Source organism: Mustela lutreola, chromosome 8 (genome assembly GCF_030435805.1).
Source record: "Mustela lutreola isolate mMusLut2 chromosome 8, mMusLut2.pri, whole genome shotgun sequence".
NCBI lineage: Eukaryota > Metazoa > Chordata > Mammalia > Carnivora > Mustelidae > Mustela > Mustela lutreola.
This window is the reverse complement of record NC_081297.1, coordinates 147,772,323-147,791,253: the sequence shown is the minus strand read 5'-3', so window position 1 is coordinate 147,791,253 and position 18,931 is coordinate 147,772,323. Positions and strand designations below refer to the sequence as shown.

General features: G+C 48.3%; 1 protein-coding gene across 3 annotated transcripts in view; it reads right to left on the bottom strand.

Moving 5' to 3' along the window:
- Positions 1-18,931, bottom strand: part of ATXN10 (ataxin 10) — a 159,392-nt gene that overhangs the window by 50,516 nt on the left and 89,945 nt on the right. Inside the window, exon 10 of one of the 3 annotated variants that reach the window (XM_059187268.1) lies at positions 17,537-17,611. The exons of 1 other annotated variant lie outside the window; for it this stretch is intronic. In XM_059187268.1, the coding sequence (XP_059043251.1) occupies positions 17,537-17,611 (75 nt within the window). The remainder of the gene's footprint in view (positions 1-17,536; positions 17,612-18,931) is intronic. One more of the 3 variants, XM_059187269.1, reaches the window with a different exon arrangement.

Below are 18,931 nucleotides of genomic sequence, written 5' to 3'. Positions count from 1 at the left end.
CTCCAACGTCCCCTGCGTGTGTTCCCTCTCTCGCTGTCTTTCTCTTTGTCAAATAAATAAGATCTTTAAAAAAATAAAATAAAATATGGAATGAGCATAAAATGCTAGACAGAGTCAGCTCCAAGTTCCGCAGACGAATACGGAAGGGGCTGGTGGCACCAGGTCCTCTACTCTTCCTGCTCTCATGGTCTGCAACTGAATGGCCTGCTGTACCAAGAGCAATCTGACTGAGCCAGAAGGACACAGAGACAATACTTTACTTACACACGGTATGAGCCATTCTCTCTCCTGATGAGGCTAATTGCCCCTTATTACTTCTAGTTATTCATTCTTGCAGTAACAACCTTATGGACAGTAAACATGGAATTATAAGGGTTGTAACCTTGAATTGAGTTTCTACTATTTTCACACATTAACAACCCTATACTTAGCATAATAATGATAGCTAACATCACAGGGTACGTATTCTACTTATGATCGCCTATGCCGAGGAATGTTCTAAATGCGTTTTTACAAGTATTAATTCATTAAACCCTCCCTGTGCAGTAGGCACTATTATTATCCTCACTGAGCACATTTCACTGGAACATCAGCCCCACAGGAGCAGCCACACTGTGTTTCCTTCCCTGCTGCACTTGCTCAGCCTACAAGAGCGCTCGACACACAGCAAGCCCCTAACACTCACTGAACGGACAGATCAATGACATTCAGAGAGGAAGAGTTAAGGTGCGATGAAGTCACAGACATGATCGAGGTCGCACAGTTACTGAGTGGCACAGCCGAGAACCAAACCACTGTTTTTTGATCTCATTATATCAGGAAGCAGCAAACTTTTTCTGTAAAGAGCCAGCAAATAAATAGTTCAAGCTTTGCAAACCATTCGGGAGTCTGTCACACCTACCCAACCACGTTGTAAAAGTAACATGTTAACAGCCGCAGACAGACAATACTACAGGAACAGACATGGCTGTGTCACAATAAAACTTTATTTATAGGAAGGGGCCAGAAGGCCGTAGTTTGCCAACCTCTGCATTAAATCCTCACAAGGATCAAGCAAAGTAGATGAATGGGAACCAGAGAGTCAGCTTTGAAAGGACTTTCTCCCAGGCCATACTGTGGACCCGAAAGTTCCCACCCTTTCCATGAAAGCTCCCAGTCTCTACCAAAGGGAGACCTGCAGACCTACCATGCACTCAACACTGCTTTTGTACTTTTATGCCACAAACCAGAGCCTCAACTCTGTTTTCCATCTTGAAATGAGAACCCTGACTTCAGCAGGTTGCTGGAGCTCAAGTGCACCGGCAGGTGCGGAGGGCCGTGGGCAAGGGCACAGATATAGTTAATCCAAAATCTGTTTTCACAAGAAAATCTGACCTTACATTAAGCACCGTGATCTGGAAACAATGCAAAGACTCCATCTGGAAGACAGGCAGGGCACAGGGTTGGCCATTTCTGTTCTCCAAAGGAAAACAGCTAACCAAAACTAAACACTAACCTGGTTAAACGTGAGGCTGAACATAGCTGAATGCATTAATCATCAGACAGGATAATAAAGGAAAATATGCAAGCCCTCTCCCAACTGTTTACCACTTGTATTTTTCTTGGAACAGAAATGCATTTTATATATTATATGAACCTGTAAAAAAACACATACCTGGTAAAGTATTTGAATACATATGCTGTATGAAGAGTACTAAAACATGAAATATTCCATTATCATAAAAGAATTTTGAGTTCACAAAGGTTTAAACACTCACCTGACTCCAGCTATGGTAACAACTAGATAACGAAACTTCATGTGAACAGAACTGCATTTTATGCTAACTGGATAATCTTGATAATTACAGACTGTTCGGTATGTAGCAAAGTCTGACATACTCCTTCATGCGGGCCAGTCTCAGGAACTAAGGGATCACTTAGGAGAAACAACACAGAATTTAAGTAGAGAAATCCTAATAAATTCATTTTCAAAATTAAAAATAGCTTTTTGGTTAAGGTTATTGCTCATATATTTATAAAATCCTTCAAGGCCAGTGCTAACCTCTTTCCAACCAACATAAGTATTACTTGGCTCAGGAAGTTCAACTCAATACCTTCATTTACTGAGAAATTATGTGCAAACGGATACGTGAAATTAAAAAGCGGAGAAAGGCACAGTCCTCCCATCAAGAAATTGTATAAACTCTTGTTTACCTCAGGCTCACCAGCACAAAGATGAATTTAAGTAGAATATAAATGCTGAAAAAGTCACGGTAGCGGTTTCTACTTTGGGGTGACATCATACACCAAGAATCACTGGATGGACTTTGCGTAAATGCCACCCACCCTGCGACAGAACGCCGGCATTATTTTTCTCTATGGAAAGAGCCGGGTTCAGTTGTTCTTGGCCCACATCACACGGCTAGCGAGCACCTGCCGCCTTCAAGTACAAATGCTTCTTGCCCCCGACACTTGAACTCCCTCAAATTTGCCGGCTTCTAGCTCTGAGCTCCAAGAATGGGTCTCAGGGCGTGTCTGGCCCCTGTTAAGTGTACAAAAAGCGTATGGCTCTGGTGTGCAACTTTCCAAAAAGGGATAATTCTTAAAAGAAAAAAAAAGGAAGGATGGTCAGATGGAGAATCTCGCGATCACACCCGGCAAGTACAAAGTCTCGCAGAGCCCTCCCTTTCACAAACCGACTGCTCCCAGCTGCCGATACACTTCCAAACAGAGAGCGATGAACTTCTCCTCTCTGACCGTGAGATGGAAGGGCTCCCACAGAGCCCAGCCCCACGGACGCAGCTCTTCCACCAGAACGGCACGACCCGTCCGCTCGCCCTCACCGTGAGGAACACACACCGCGCCCATGCGCGTGTTACAAGACACCACTGCAAGATGTTCGGTTCGCTGGAGCCCAGTTTTGGTCTTCTAGAAAGAGGAAGATCCATTCTACAATTCTCTGGGAGTGTATCTGGAGAGGCCATTGCCATGCACTGAGGCTCTGATGGACGGACGGACAGATGGACGGACGGGCGGACGGCTGGGATGGCGAGAGTGGGCTGACGAGGGGGACACACGGTGGCTCCCCTGCCTCTTTTGAGCTCCGTGTTTCCGTTCAACAACAAAGGGGGGCCCGTCTCCCTTCAGGCTGCTGGGAGGAACTGAATGAGGGGACAGAAGCCTCCACGGTTAGTGTCACTATGGGAGACGGCATGAAGCCCCACTTCACAACCCAAGGCCAGAGGCGAAAGGCGGCGGTGCGCACACTACACCAGCCCAAAGCCTCGCTCTAACCACATTTTCCAATATTCATGGTGTTTTAATAAAATGGAAACGCTACCGAGTCATTACTTCTGAATCTCATTCCGCAGGCAAATGAGCCAATGTCTGAACAGAACAAGATCTGCTGCCTGTGGACCACATGTGAACCTGCAGCCAGAGGCGCACCCCTTGAGGCTTGTGCTCTCCAACCTCAGTCTTCACTTCCTGGGAAGTCCTGCCGAAGCTGCCGCACAGACGGAGTGCTCAGGCTACTAGCAGTCCTCAGGCTGAGGTCCCGGATGTGAGCATAGGGACAGGCCACCGCGCCCTGTCCCCGAACCAGGGAGCTACCAGTCTTGCTGCCAACTCAACACAAAGAGGCATCTCGATGTCTCGTGTGGGCACACATCGCTCTTTCCCCTGCTCGCTCCACGCCCTCCTTTTCTGAGGATGGCTAAGGACCGAGGGGCAGGGTTCTCAGAGACGGCCCCAGGCCGGAATCCCACCTCTGGAAACGGTGGGGTCCCGACTGGCATGGTCAGTAAGTGCCTCTGGAGATCGGACACTAGAGTTTTAGGATTACGGGGTTCAGGAGGGGTGTACGGGAGGGGAAAAAAGCAGGAAACTACGTTAGTACAATGTGTCCCACCCGCCATCCCTCATTTCCACTTTGTAAAATCCATTTAAGATTTAAGAACTCTTTCCCTCTTTAAGAACCTGAGGCTGATGACTTTCTGGAACCGGACCCTCTACTGGCCAGCCCCGGTCAGGGCCAGGGAGAGAGCAGCTGTCAGGACGGCCCCTGCAATCTCACAGGATGGGTCTGTTTCAACAAAGCTGCTGTTCTTTCCCTCCAAGGCAGCTCTGGTTTTCACAGGGAAGGGGTTGGAGACCCTAAGAGTTCTCCCACTGAGTTGCCTGCTCTCACGCTCTCCCTAGACTGTCTTAACTCTGAGACTGTGATGCGCTGGAAGAGACATGGGGGCCGCTGTGGACAGGCACAGTGACTGCTCGCTCTCTGCACTAGGCAAACAGCAGGCAGCCAAAGACTCCCCTGAGGAAACGGTTAAGAGAAGGTGGTGGTGTACGGTGCTGCAGGTGGCCAACTAACGCATGGGTCTCCCAGGGTGTCTGTGAGCACGCACATAGACATGAGCGGGCAGGTGCACACACAGACACACACACACACACACACACACACACACACACACTGGATCTTGGCGGGGTCGGGGAGAGCTGGAGCACATGGTATAGAACGTCCTTTTCTGTCCAAAAGCCCAGAAGCTGCTCAGTTGCCATGGTTTCGCATTTCTTTCCAGTTCAGTTCTGCCGGCCATTCTGTGTGCCCAGAAAGGAGGAGAGTAATGGGAACTCTGCGCAGTCGATTCCGGAATAGGAAATCTTGACACACAAACAGGCCTGCGTATAAACATAACTACTTTCTCTTGTTCTTCCAACAGCTGGGTGTTTGGTTTTTTTTTAAAAAAACATCATGCCATTTTCCTTCTTTCTTTTCACTTTGTTTTTCCTATAATTATTTTTTAGTTTTAGCTTCAGTTTTAATAATACTTCATTCAGTGAAAAGTGATTTCTGTTCTCGTTTAGCACCGCTGGAGACGGGGAAGAGACAGACACTGTGGCGTAGTCAGAAAAGGCCCAGCAGTGAAAGACCGAGAAACGGCACTCAAAGGCACACAGACTGAAAAGGGGGAAACCACTTCGCCCTCGTTCACGGAGGATACGCTTGTCTGCGTACAAAATGCCAGGGCATCTATCTTCTGAAACCCCTCGGGTAAGTGATTAGCAAGGCCAACACACTAAAGTCAACCGTATTTCATGTATAAGCAATGATCAGCCAGAAACTGCGTATTTTTTTTTTAAATGCCATTTATAACAGCTCTCAAAAAGGGAAACATTTAGATATAAATCTAACAAAGCATATGCGGGATCTGAATGCTGGCAACGACAAACCATTGATGAGAGAAATCAAAGGAAAGCTCCACAATCAGGAAAACACTCCTTGCTCATGGGTTGGAAGACTCGGGGCAATTATACCAATTCTCCCCCAAAGCAAACTGTAGATTTAACTCAATTCCAGTCACAGTACAGCAGGGTTCTCTGTACGGTTACACACAAGGTAAACTCTAGAACTTATGTGGATAAGCAAACAAGGCAGAAAAGCTAAAGGAAGTTGAGAGAACCCCACTACCCAATTTCCAGCCTTGATACAAACCTACCGTACTCAAGCCAGTGTGGTGCTGGTGAGCAGACATGAGGCCGGTGGTAGAGAATAAAGTGTCCGGAGACAGGCCCACACAAGGAAGAGCCATCTCACTTCTGACAAAGGTGCAAAAACCATTCAGCGGATAAAACAGTCTTTCTGACAAATGGTGCTGAAATAATTGGTTGTCTGTTTGAAAAAAAAAAAAGGGGGCAACTTGACCTAAACTTCACATCTGACACAAAGACTAACTCAAATGGAACATAGATCTAAACATAAACCAGAAAGCCAGAAAGCTTTTAGGGAGAAAACATGTGAGAAAGTCTTTGTCATCCTGGCCGAGGCGGAGTTCTTAGAAAGGGACTAGAGGCATGACCCCAATAGAAAAAAAAAAAAAAAAGCCACACATGAAACTTCCATCAAAATTGTAAAGCTGTTGCTCTGTCAAAAACACAGCCACAGGGGGCGCCTGGGTGGCTCAGTGGGTTAAGCCTCTGCCTTTGGCTCAGGTCATGGTCTCAGGGTCGTGGGATCGAGTCCCATGTCCAACTCTCTGCTCAGCAGGGAGCCTGCTTCCCCCTCCACCTCACCTGCCTCTCTGCCTACTTGTGATCTCTCTCTGTCAAATAAATAAATAAAATCTTAAAAAAAAAAAAAAAAACCCACAATCACAGAACTGAGAAGACAAACCACAGACTTAGAGAAAATACTGTGGGTCATATATCCAACACAGAAACTGTGCCCAAAATGTATGAAGAACTCTCAAAACTCAACAGTAAGGTAACTCGGTTAAAAAAAAAATGGGCAAAGGACTGCACAGACACTTCACCAGAGAATATACACGGATGACAAATAAGGCCCACGGAGAAATGGTCACCATCATCAGCCGTTAGGGAAACGCGAACAAACAAACCAAGATCCCACTACACACCTATCAGAATGGTTAAAACAGGGGCGCCTGGGTGGCTCAGCTGGTTAACTGTCTGCCTTTGGTTCAGGCCATGATCTTGGGGTCCTGGGATGGAGCCCTGTGTGCCCAGTGGGGAGCCAGCTTCTCCCTCTCCTTCTATCCCTCCCTTCGCTTATGCTCTCTCTCAAAAAAACCAAACCAAACCAAAACAAAACAAACCCAAAACCAAACCCAATCAAAACAAACAAACAAACAAAATGGTTATAATAAAAAAGTGACGACGCCACATGTTAACAGGGACGTGGAGCCACCGGAATTCCTCTCTTGCTGGTGGGAAGGCAAAATGGTACAGCTACTCTGGAAAATGGCTTGGGAGCTTCTTACAAAACTAAACAGAGACAATCCTACGATCCAGCAGGCCCACTCCTGAGTATCTGCCCTAGAGAAATGAAAACTTAAGCCTAAATTTAAATGCTCATAGCAGCTTTACTGCCAAAAGCTGGGAAGACCCAAACATTCAACAGGTGAGCGGATGAGGGAAAAGACCAGCACGCACACAAAGCCATACGCCGTACTACTCAGCAGTAACAAGGACTTCACTTTTGGTCACTTGGAAGACGCTATGTCTTGGAAGACACTATGAAGAGTGAGAGAAGCCAGTCCCAAGATGTCATATATATTGTACAATCCCTTTTATATGAAACCTTCAAAGAGCTAAAACTAGTGGCAGAAAAGAGATCCCTGGCTGCAGGGGTTACAGTTGGGGAAAGGATGTGACACGAGGGGGATTTCTGGGGTCATGGACCTGTTCTGTATCCTGATTGTGGCTGCGGTGTTTACACACATCTATATACATACACAAAAAATTCAAAGAGCTGTCTAGTCCCCAAAAAGTCAATTTTACTGTATGATGATAAAAACAGAAGAAAGAAGCTCAAAGATACGGAGCTCTAAGAGATGAAGGGAGGCAGCTTCTGCCCTTTCCCCAGTCTGCTGGCTCCAAGCAGGTGTGCCGCATACTCTGGGGCGATCAGACTGGAGAAGTCCATCTGCAGGAGGAATCACCACCAGGTCTTCTGGAATCTTCCCTGAGTGAGTGCTCTCCCTCCAGCAGAGCCCTCTGTGCTCTCCCGCTAAGGGCCCTCATGTCAATCACACAGAGAAGGCTGACCATCCAGCATGCCTATGTGCTCTAAAAACTTAATTCTGGTGTGAAGGAAGAGAGAGAAAAAGAAAGACGCCCCAGGGAAGACTCTGAAAAGACAGAGATGTCTGTGGTCTACTTGCCTCGGATGCCCTTCTTCGGAGAGCAGCCTGAGTGGCTGGAATGGGGGTCGAGAATCCCAGCAGGAACTGGTGACATTCCTGATGGGATGCAGCCATGAGTGCCCTGAGGAGAAGCGGGTCTGAGAGACTGTGGTCCCCCCAAGGCGGTCAGACCCCACACCAACAACTGAATAGGAAAGACGCAGCCCCGGGGAGCCCAGACAGCTGACCCAGCGCTTTCCCAGGCTGGCTAGAAGCTCTTCTCCAGGGGCAGGTCGCTGTCTTCTTTTTCCAAGCGAACAGTTTCTGAAAGGCCACACAGGGAGCCGTGAGGGAAGCCGGGGTCATTCCCAGGCCAAGTGATCAAAGCAGACGGCTCACTGGCTAATGAATCAAGGCAAGGGCTGGCAGGTGTGAGGTTGCTGGATCCTGGCCCTAGCCCTCCCCATGTCAGGAAGCCCTCTCTGATCCTGGGCTGTGCCTGGCTGCAGTGGGCCTGAAGATGGGCCATGCTTCATCAGGTGCCTCTCTCCCATGCTCGGACACTTGCTCTGTGGAGAACCCTCTACCCCGGCCATTCAAGGGCACTTCAGAGCCCCGTCTGGCTACCCCCAGCTCATTCACACAGCCCTTGGCAATGGTATCGATGTATTTTTTGAGCTCGCCTCACACTCAGAAATACATTTTATATTCAACTTAATATACACACATGAGCTCAAACTCCTATAGAAACATACAGGCGTGGGGACATCCGGCCACTCATGTATTCACCTCATACCGTCCCCTATCTTTCTCACGTCACCTGCCCCAGCCCACCTGGCCCTGGTACTTATTACAACATGTGTCATTCTTGCTAAATAAGCATGTGAAAATGAAGCATCTTCTACTCCATCTTATCCTATCTCATTAAAAAAAAAATTCTGGCTGTGTGCAATGAAATTGGTTTAAATCCCATTAATGGGTTCCGATCTACATTTTTTTCTTTTTAAAATTCTGCTTAAAGTGGAATTCAAACAGATCCACGTTTCGATCCTACTGGGTTGGGACAAATTCCTCCTGTGACTTTGGTTCCTCACGTGAAGGACAGGGTAACCGCCTGGGGGTGCTTAGCCTTACCATCTGGGACCCAGCCTGCTCGGAGAAACTGCACCCAGCACCCTTACTTAGAAATCTATAGAGTGGCTAAACACTTGGTGGCAAAGTTCACTCCATATTCCACCAAGATTATCTATACCCTGTGTTCCATCAGAAAACCGCATTTTTAAAATTTCCTGATACTCCTCCAAGTTCTTACTCAGATCAGGCTCCCTCACTGTGTCCAGGGTCATCATTCAGCAAATATTTTCTGAGTATCTAGCAGGCACTGTACCAGGTCAATCGTGGAGATGAAATATGGGAGACATGGCTCCTTGGCCAGCAGGGACTCCTAACCAGCTCCCTGGGCCTGTGGACTCGGGCTTTGGTCCATTTTCCGTGACCAAGTCTATTCAAGATTCTCGCTCGCTTTGGCCAAACTGGGACTCACTTCCTTCTTCCTCTGTACCTGTGCTGGTGTATTTCATTCCTGCTCAATATTCTCTTTGCTGCCACACACCTAGCTGTTCCCACCCATCCCTGAGGCCCAGTCCACGGGATCTCTGCTTTCCCCACTGGGGTGTTTGTAGACTTCTGTCCTAATCGTGTGGCATGACTGTGACCATTTCATCCTTAATTTCCCTACCAACCTGCTAGCACAGTGCCCCGCGCTCACCAGAGAACATGGAAATATTTATCGTCTATGACTCTAACAATTCCAAACATGTATAACATGCTACTCTTTCTTTTTTTTTAAATTTTTTATTTTTTATAAACATATATTTTTATCCCCAGGGGTACAGGTCTGTGAATCAACATGCTACTCTTTTGATGAAGTTTTTGGATTCCATGGTGAATCCCCCTACCCACCAAGAGCTTTCAATCTAAGGTCAACAAGAAATAACTTTAACATTTCTTAACCTTTTTTTGAAAAAGAAATTTCCAAACACACCACAAATTAGAGAGAGAAGTATCATAAACACCCCTATACCCAACACCCAGCTTCCAAAATTACCACCACATTAGCAATCCTGTTTCATCCACCCTTTTCCCACGCATTCTATTTAAAGTAAGTCTCAGACATCAAACCATTTCACTGGCTAATGCTTTGGCATATCTAACAGATGCCACCTTAACAGACGCCATTACTTTGCTTTGTAAGATTAACTATGATGCCAGGGCACCTGGGATAGAGTCCTTCATTGGGCTCCTTGCTCAGCAGGGAGCCTGCTTCTCCCTCTCCCTCTGCCTCTGCCTGCTGCTCCCCCTGCCTGTGTTCTCTCTCTCACAAATAGATAAAATCTTACAAAAAAAAAAAAAAAAAAAAGATTAACTATGATTCCTCAATATTATCCAACAGCTTGTCCATGTTCAAATACCCACAGATACCTCAAGCATGTCCTTCTGCAACTGTGTTCAAACTGCCCTCAAGCCCAGTCTACACACCACCTTTGGTAGACGGGCTTCCTCCGGGTCTTTTCAAATTCTCCTGTTTTCAGGTGGTCCCTTACTGAAGCCACCAGCTGCTTATCTTGTAAATCTCCTCATCAGCATTAGATTCCATGTTTACCTTACCTCTCTACCACCTACATTTTCTCTCAGCTGGCAGTTAGATCTAGAGGTTTGATTTGATCTGAAATATTTCAGCAAGGAAAGTTCACAGGGCCCCCTGGACTTCCTATTGCATAACATCAGGAGGCATGACCCCTGGTCTCCTCCGCCCCCACCCCCATCAGTGATTTCTGTCAGTGGGTCCTGCTGCTGGGGCCCCACACAGCCGTCACACAGGTCCACCGCAGTGGTTTTACCCTAATGGGCTCTCAGCAGGTGCAGAGGATGGCTACCTAAATCCGATCATTCTTTGAGGACTGCCAAAGGAAAACTAATTTTCTTCTAACAGGATTCCTTTTCCCTTGTTAGCTGGAATTCTTCTATGGAGTGTGTCTCATCGATTCTCTGCTTGGCCTGAATTACAGTTCAAACTTCCAGAATAATGAACCGGCACCTGAGTCGTCTTCAAAGGTGACGGACGAAACTCCCGCATCTCTAGCACCACACCTTACATCCTGCATTACGAACACGCGGCTTTTGATGTATCTGCTCCGTTTCCATCCGCTACTCGATTTTCCCTTCGTCCTCTGGCCAGCGTACAACCCTTCAAGTAGGTGTCTGCGTCCCTGTGACACCACCCTGGGAAGTCCGACACCCTCCAAGGGACATCTCCCCGGCTGTCTGCCCCACCCAGAGCCTGCCGTTCCTGTAAGAAGCCCGGCTTCCTTTGAGAGGGGATTAAGAAAACACTAAGTGGATGCTACAGGGGCTCGATGTTTTTAGTATTTTTCAGTGAAGAAAGCCAGGAAATACACACTTTCTTGAAGGAAAATTAGCAATCATGAATGGATACTGCTTGTCCCGACTCAAACTTCAAGGGTTTTTAAACGTCTTCGCTTCTATATTTGTATGTTTCACGTTACAAATCTTGCTTCCAAACAGCACAAACACGACTGCTTATTTTCTTTATCCTAAATGCAAAGTAGGTGACATCCACATAAACCTAAGTGCGTCAACGGGTCTAAGTACGCAATTCAGAGTAACGGAACCAGCACTGCTCCTAACAACAGAATGTGCTCTTCAATTTCTCTGTGGCGCTTCCGTCCCCAAGATGTATCCCTCTAGGGTGACACGGTTAAAATGCTTTTTTAGGAGTCACTTCACATGACTCCTTCGGCCTGAGAGAGTCCTTCTGTCCCCACATCCTCCCGCTCCCGGTTTCCTGCTTTCCTTTGAGGAGATGCCTTTGTATTTGTTAAAATTTGTTAAACTAAGTACAATACACAGGATTTGTGGCCCTGGGTGGCTCTGTCGGTGAAGAGTCTGCCTTCAGCTCAGGTCACGATCCCAGAGTCCTGGGATCGAGCCCCACCATCGCTGCAGGCTCCTTGCTGAGCAGAGAGCCTGCTCCTCCCTCCCCCACCCCCCGCCCCACTTATATTCCCTCTCTCGCCGAGTCCCTGTCAAATAAATAAAGAAAAGCTTAAAAAAAAAAGAAAACACAGGATTTTGAAAGAAATACTATAAAACAAGGACATGCAGAAGATTCTAGTTTCCATCTCTCTCTATCCTACTCTGCCCTCTTAAAGTTTTAAAAATCAGTCTTTATTTTCTCATGGTTTCTCTTTGAACATACATGGGAAGAAAAGTACGTGTGTGCACACGTGTGCATACAGAGACATTCTCATTTCTCCCCGTGTTACACGGAAGACAGCAGAGTCTGACAGTCTTTGCTGGCTGCTGTTTTCATACAACAACCGATCATTGCACAGAATACACTGTGGGGGATTTCATTCAGGTCACTCGTTTATAGTACGCTGCAGTTCACTGTATGGATATAAGACTCCTTCCTGGGGCACCTGGATGGCTTTGGGTTAAAGCCTCTGCCTTCGGCTCAGGTTATGGTCTCAGGGTCCTGAGATAGGGCCCCGCATCGGGCTCTCTGCTCAGCGCGGAGCCTGCTTCCCCCCTCTCTCTGCCTGCCCCTCTGCCTACTTGTGATCTCTCTCTGTCAAATAAATAAATAAAATCTTTAAAAAAAATAAGACTCCTTCATGAGGGACAACTGTGTTCTTTCTGATTTCTTAGAATTATAAATAACATACAGTTAATGGTCTTGAGCTCGTCTCGGGACAGACTGAGGAGTCTAAGAAGAAACAGGTACGAGCCTAGTCCCAGGGACCGTGGCGTGAAACCCAGCATCTCAGCCTGTGGTTTCACATGTACGGTCTCATCACGGGCAGGGTGGAGCACTGTGTCAAGGGTCCGAGGACCCTCTGCATGTATTTTCATGTCAATCGTCCATTTAGGTCTTCTATCCATTTCTCCACAGGGCCCCTGGTCTTCCCCTTCCTTGTTTTCAGAAACAATGTCTTACGGATGTCAGCTCTCTGTCGGTGATTAAGTCGCAAATATTTTCCATCTTGTCCTTTATCGTTTTACTCTGCCGATTTCCTTTGTGCTGTCTAGAGGGTTTTGGTTTTTTTCTGTTTTAAGTCCACTTAAATTTACCATATTTTTCTCTTACTGCTTTCAGAGTGAGCAGTGTGAGAGAGTCTCCCTAGCTCTCAGGGCACGAAGGAATCCGGTCGTGCTTTCTTCGAACACTTGCAGGTTCCGATGTTTTAACATGTAGATTTCTGTCATCTGGCACTCCGCCAAACCAGTGTGCACGGTCCATGGGACGGGTCCAATTTTAGCAAGAGATACTGGATGTGCAGTTTTCCTTAACGCCATTTATAGGACCATCCTTCCTGTCCTCCAGTGACCTGAAACATCATCTTTATCATACGTGCAATTCCCCAAAAAACTTGTTTCTATTTCCAGATTTTTCCATTTTGTCCCATTAGCCTGTCTCTTCGTGAGCTAAGGCTGTATCGTTTTGGTTGTGGAAGCTTTACGTTTTAAAAGCTGGTAGAATTACCCATGGTTTTTCTTCTTCAGGGACCTTCCTGGCTATTACTATTCACTTATTAATCTACATAAGCCTTATAATCAACTTACTTAGCTCTAAGAAAAAAACCCAAGGTCTATTACCGAGACTATATTAAATTTAGAAATTAACAGCAGGAGAAATGCAACGTAAGCCTTCCCGCCCCAAGCACCCGGAGTCAACAGGGCTGTTTTCAGGCAGGACACCTCCCTTCTCGTCCTGCCGTGATGACAAGAATCAATATTTTGAACAGCAGGATTAAGCAATTTGCTCAGAAATAATTTCTGTTGGGGCGATTTATGACACAAGGTTTTAAAACATCTGCGCCGAAGATATGAGTAACCCAGGAGGGGTGAACGCGGCAGTGTGGGGAGCACGTGGAGGTAGGGCACAGAACAGCAGCCTCAAACCGTGAATCCCAGAGCAGCCTCCAGGGCAACTTCTAGCAATCAGAAACTGGGTTCAGAGGAGTTAAAATGCACACCAAATCCTCAAAAATCAACTCCTGCATGGCTGAATGACCCTTCCTCTCTAACTCCTGGCAAAGGTGGCTTTCCTGGGGTTCCTGGGGGGCTCAGTCGGTTAAACGTCTGCCTTTGGCTCAGGTCACGATCCTGGGGTCCTGGGATCGAGTCCTGCATCAGGCTCCTTGCTCCCTCAGTCTATTGTTCCCCCTGCTTGTGCTCCTGCTCTGACAAATAAAATAAAATGAAATAAAATAAAATAGGGTGGCTTTTCGAAAGCCTGCTGTGCTCCCCCAGCTCTCTACTGCCCCCTCTGTTGGCTCTCAGACCCCGTCCCATTCCTCTCTCGACATTTCTACATATTCCTCTGCCGGCCAGCGGCAACCGGCTGCTTTTTATCATTCCTGCACTAAGGCAAGTATTTCTTCTGCCGCTGCCCTGAGAAGCGGTTCCAGGACCGACCGGGGGCTGGGAGGTAATCTCCTCTGAGCCATCCGCCCCCCGCCACGTCTTTCTACTGCACATTGCTTCCCTACCAACATGACTCTTCAAAATTCCTGAGAGGGTTTTTATCACTTACAAAACAGAAAATTTATCATATGATCATCTACGTTGTAAAACACAGGATTACTGGAAACAATGGCTGTTGAGAATTAACCGACTGATAAACCAACAGCAGAAATAAGGCTATCAGGCTCTTCGCAATCAAAGCCTGATAAAGTTTAGTACAGACGAGCGTTGCTACAGCTGCGGATACTCTAGTTGCTTGACTCTGAGCAGAACGTGTGAGGTGCAGAAATGTCTCAATTTCACTAACTACCCGGCTTACTACATACATGTGTGGTTCTGGAATTTTCTGGTTTGCTCCATCCAGGGAGTCGCATTTTCACACAGTTTTGGATAAACTCCTCGGATGCTTAAGAGCCCATTTTGCATCTCTTCATGAAAGCATACAAAGATTTGATACCAAAAAAGAGAAAACTCGATTTAGCCTGAATCTGGCCACAAAGGCAGAGGGGGGAAGTCAACAGAAGCCCCCCCTCCCCCCCAGCGGAAGACAAAGGATTGCAAACAGCCAGTCAGACAGTGAAGTCTGGACAGACAGGCACAACCAACGGGGGTAGCCAGACGCAGAGCTGAGGCCTCCTGGGGTTCAGACCCGAAGGTGACGGACGCGCGGAGGCGGAGAGAGCAGCTGTGAGCATTGCCGGTGCGGAAACCCTTCTGCCAACTCTCAGCACACGTCCTGACCTTGGGCTGCCGGCAGCAGAGGGGATGATGGGAAATCTAGCAGCATCGGCCCAAGGTGCTGGCGGGGCCCGGTGGGGGTGCCGTGGGGGAGCCGACACGGCCCCGCCCACACAGAAAGGGAAAGGGAAAGACAGCTCACTGCAGAAAACTCGCATCTAGAAACCAGCAAGCTTCTGAAGTTAGATTCCCATACTTCAGTCCTGCACAAGGGGAGAGAGCTCTGGGTCAGCGGAGGTCTTGGAGGACAAGGTTCCAAGTGACGGGAATGAAAGATATGCGGATAGGCCGCTGGAAAGGCCCAGGGAAGCCTGGTCAGCCCCATTCTGGAGCGTTCGGAAACTCATTACGGAGGTAGTACAGAGGAAGTACAGAGCTGTCTGCACTGACACAAAGCAGCCTGAGGAAAGGGGCAGGGGAGCCTGGGAAACACCCTGGGTGGACAGAGCAGTGGCCTTCGCACACCCTATGGGCCTCCTTGCAAATACTTGCCATTTAATCAGTCTGCCCAGAGAGCTGCTTACAACTGGGGCTGTTCTAGACGGAGAGACACCTGGTCCCTGCCCGCCTCTCCTGCGCCCCCATCCTGGGAGCCAGGGTCCCTGCCCGCCTCCCCCTGCACCCCCGTCCTGGGAGCCAGGGTCCCTGCCCGCCTCTCCTGCACCCCCATCCTGGGAGCCAGGGTCCCTGCTCACCCTCCCTGCACTTAAAATCTAGGAATGGGAGTGTGGGTAGGAAGCAGACAGATACGAAACATATCCTGTAAACGCGCAGAATGACAGATGGCAGGAAACGTGCCAGAGGAAAGGCGAATGAGTGCCAAAGCAATGGGGGGAGTGTGGGGGGGGTAACAATTTTAAGGGAGGAGGGGTAGGAAGGCCTCTGGTAAGATGAGCAAAACCCTGAAGGAAATGAGGGAGGGAGAATCCGGCAGAACAAAGTACACAGGGCTGCTGCCGGTGGGAGCCGAGGGCAGCAGGACTGCCGGTGTGTCAGAGCCAAGTGGGCACGAGGGATAAAGTCCAAATTCCTCAGCTCCACACTCAAAGGCCTTCTGTAATCTTGACCAAACCTTTATTCCTTTATTCACTGCCTTATCTCTTAGGAGCTTCCAAAAGAAAATCTCCTCTCCAGCCAGCCAGCTGCCTCTGGTTCTCGGGGGAACACATCAGGCCCATCCCCCCACCCTACTCCTCTGCTGGGACCGGTCTCCCTGCCATCTCCCTGCCATCTCCCTGCCCTCCTCCGGTCCGCCCCGCCCCATCCTGCCCCTCCCCTACTCGTTAGGGGCAAGCTTCCCCCACTGAGCCTTGTGGGCAGGGAGGGCTGGCCATAGCAGGGCCATTTTCTATGCTTCCTTCTAGACTAGATCCTTCTAGACCAGATCACTATGGTCACAACCTCTGCTCCAGGAAACAGTCCCTCACTGTCCTCTGTGCAGGACTGGCCACGAACTCCATAAGCGCTTCTGAAATTTACTGGACATTCCAACCAGCTGGGTGTCCCGTTCAAGCACAGGTTCTGATTCAGCAGGTGTGAAGGGGAGATTCTGGATTTCAGACAAGGCCCCAGGGGATGCCTCCGTGTTTGGTCCAGGGTCCACACTCGAAGGAGTCAGGGACCAAGAGCCAGGATGGAAACTGACCCTAGAGAAGCCATGCTATGACTCTCCATTAGGATCTGGAACCAAGACACAGAGGGACTAGAGGTGTGAGCCGCAGGCCCCAGAGCAGTGAGGGAAGGGTGCACAAAGGGTCAGGCTGAATATACGGAGCTGGGTGGCCTCGATGGGACAAGGAGGGCAGCTCTGGCTTCTAACGGGTCCAGAGTTCCCCGAGGTCCCGGAGGCCTTTCAGTCTCTGCTCTAGGATTCCACGTCCTCACGGTACCCTTAATATACACGCTCTGGCTCAGCCTCTCCTACGGCAGCTTGAGAACTAGAAGGAAGTCTTAACCAAACCAAGTCACGGTCGACAGCGGGTTAGGTTATCCAGGAATCCCGACAAGTTCAAGGGCACACATCTGATTACAGTTGAGCCAACCAGGGTGAGAATACTACTTTATTAAAGAACACAAAGACGTCACCGTGTGTGTATGTATGTGTATTATGTGTGTGTCTGTGTGTGTGTGTGAGAGAGAGAGAGAGAGAGAGATCAGCAGTATTAAGCAAAGACCATATAATAGTGAAAAAGACCTTGCATCTGACTGAAATGATCTACGTTACCTGCCACCTGTCATCACAAAGAGAAAGAACAGACAGCTGCCCCTTCCGGCTGGGGGGGCAGGCATCCACAAACGTGTGAGTACCGATCTACGCCAAGTCCTCGGTCGGGCAAAACCCAGAGAAGAGCCAGCCAAAGTGAGCCTTCAGAAATACAGCCAGTGAAGGGCGACACACACGGGGGAAAAGTTACAAGAGTGGTTCCAGAAATGCCATGATCGAAGCTGGCACGGACGGAAGGAATTCATTTATTTTTCACCCATTAACTCCAAGCCTCTCACTATTTCTGTAACTGTTATGAGTATATTATCACTTTGCGTGATTAATTTTTCTTGTTCAGCTCAAGTAAACCATAAAATGAAGTAAAAACATTGATTTAAATAGGAAATGCTTTAAAAATCAGAAAAACCTGGGAGTCAGAAGATCCATTCACCTGCTGAACATCAGGACCACACCTACAACATCCCACACAGATGAGGTTTTTCTAAAAAAAAAAAAAAAACAAATTATACTTCAATCCCTTAAGTACAAACATTGCAAGCCCATCGCTCTTAACCCAGCCTCTTCTGTCTTGGCCAACATTTGAAAAACATCTCCGCAACGACCTGCTTTTTTTTCAACTTTAATTAGAGACCATTTAGACAAGCAACCAACTTCTGCCATTCCCTGGGGTGTAGCTTAAAACAGATTTTTGTCTAATTACTAATAATGACTAGGCAAAAGCAGGGAAGAAGTAGATGATACAAGAATGAAGGGCCAAGGCTTGTATCAAGTGTCCTATTCACTGGGCTGGAAGTTTCAAAAAAGGAAAGATGGGTATTTTGTAGCACAAGCTGTGTTTTAATGCTACCAGCATTTAATTTTCTCCTTTAAAAGGAGTTTATATCTATTACGCTACATTTTATCAACTATTGTTTTGGCTCCCATGTTCCCGGAAAGGTTAGGGAGAAGAGAAGAAAAGAGGAAACGTGGCATTAAACAAGAGCTTGGAGAAGCTGAACGGGAAAAGAGCAACCGTATTTGAGAACATTCACCTGTCCGTCCCTGGGAGGGTGCAGAATCTTCCCTCTGGGCAAGGTGCCTGCCCTGCTCAGGAGTGAAGAGCAGCAGGGGTGCGCCGCCATGTTCTGGAAGGCACCCTCACCTCGGCTCAGACCCTGAGATGCTCCTTGAAACAGGAAGGCCGCTCCAAGCTCACCCCTCCCCGCGGCTGGCCCGTTGAGAGCCACGTCCCTGCAGCCCGGCCTTTCCTGGCTGCCTCCATTCCCGTCTTCCATTTATTTCCTGTCTTATTTCCACGCCCCACGGTGGTCTCCCTCCACTCCAGATGCCCATGGCCGTCTTCCAACTGCTTCCTCTCGCTGGGCTGGGACGGGCGGGCAGCAGAGGGGCTCCGCTCCAACCCCTTCCCTACTGACGTGCTTAGCAGCTGGGACGGGCTAGTTCATGCTGCAGAGACAAACAGCCCCCCCCCCCCCCAACCCAAGCAGCCTGAAACAACAAAGTTCATTTCTTGCTCATCTTGCTTAACAGCTGTGTGGTCTTGGGCACGTCACTTAACTTCTCTGGCCCTCTGTGTCTTCATCTGTGAAATGGGAACAATAACATCAAGAAGAGGGACGGAGGGAAGTACTCAGAACTGTGCCTCGCACTTAGCAGCACTCCGTACTAAGCCGTAACTGCTGTTACTCCCGGGAAGCTTCTGCTGATACCCCAAGTCTTAATGAGGCGGCTGAGTGCTGACTATCCACTTCTACAGGGTAACTCTCGTTTAACCATCTGTGTCCCAAACTGGACCATCAGC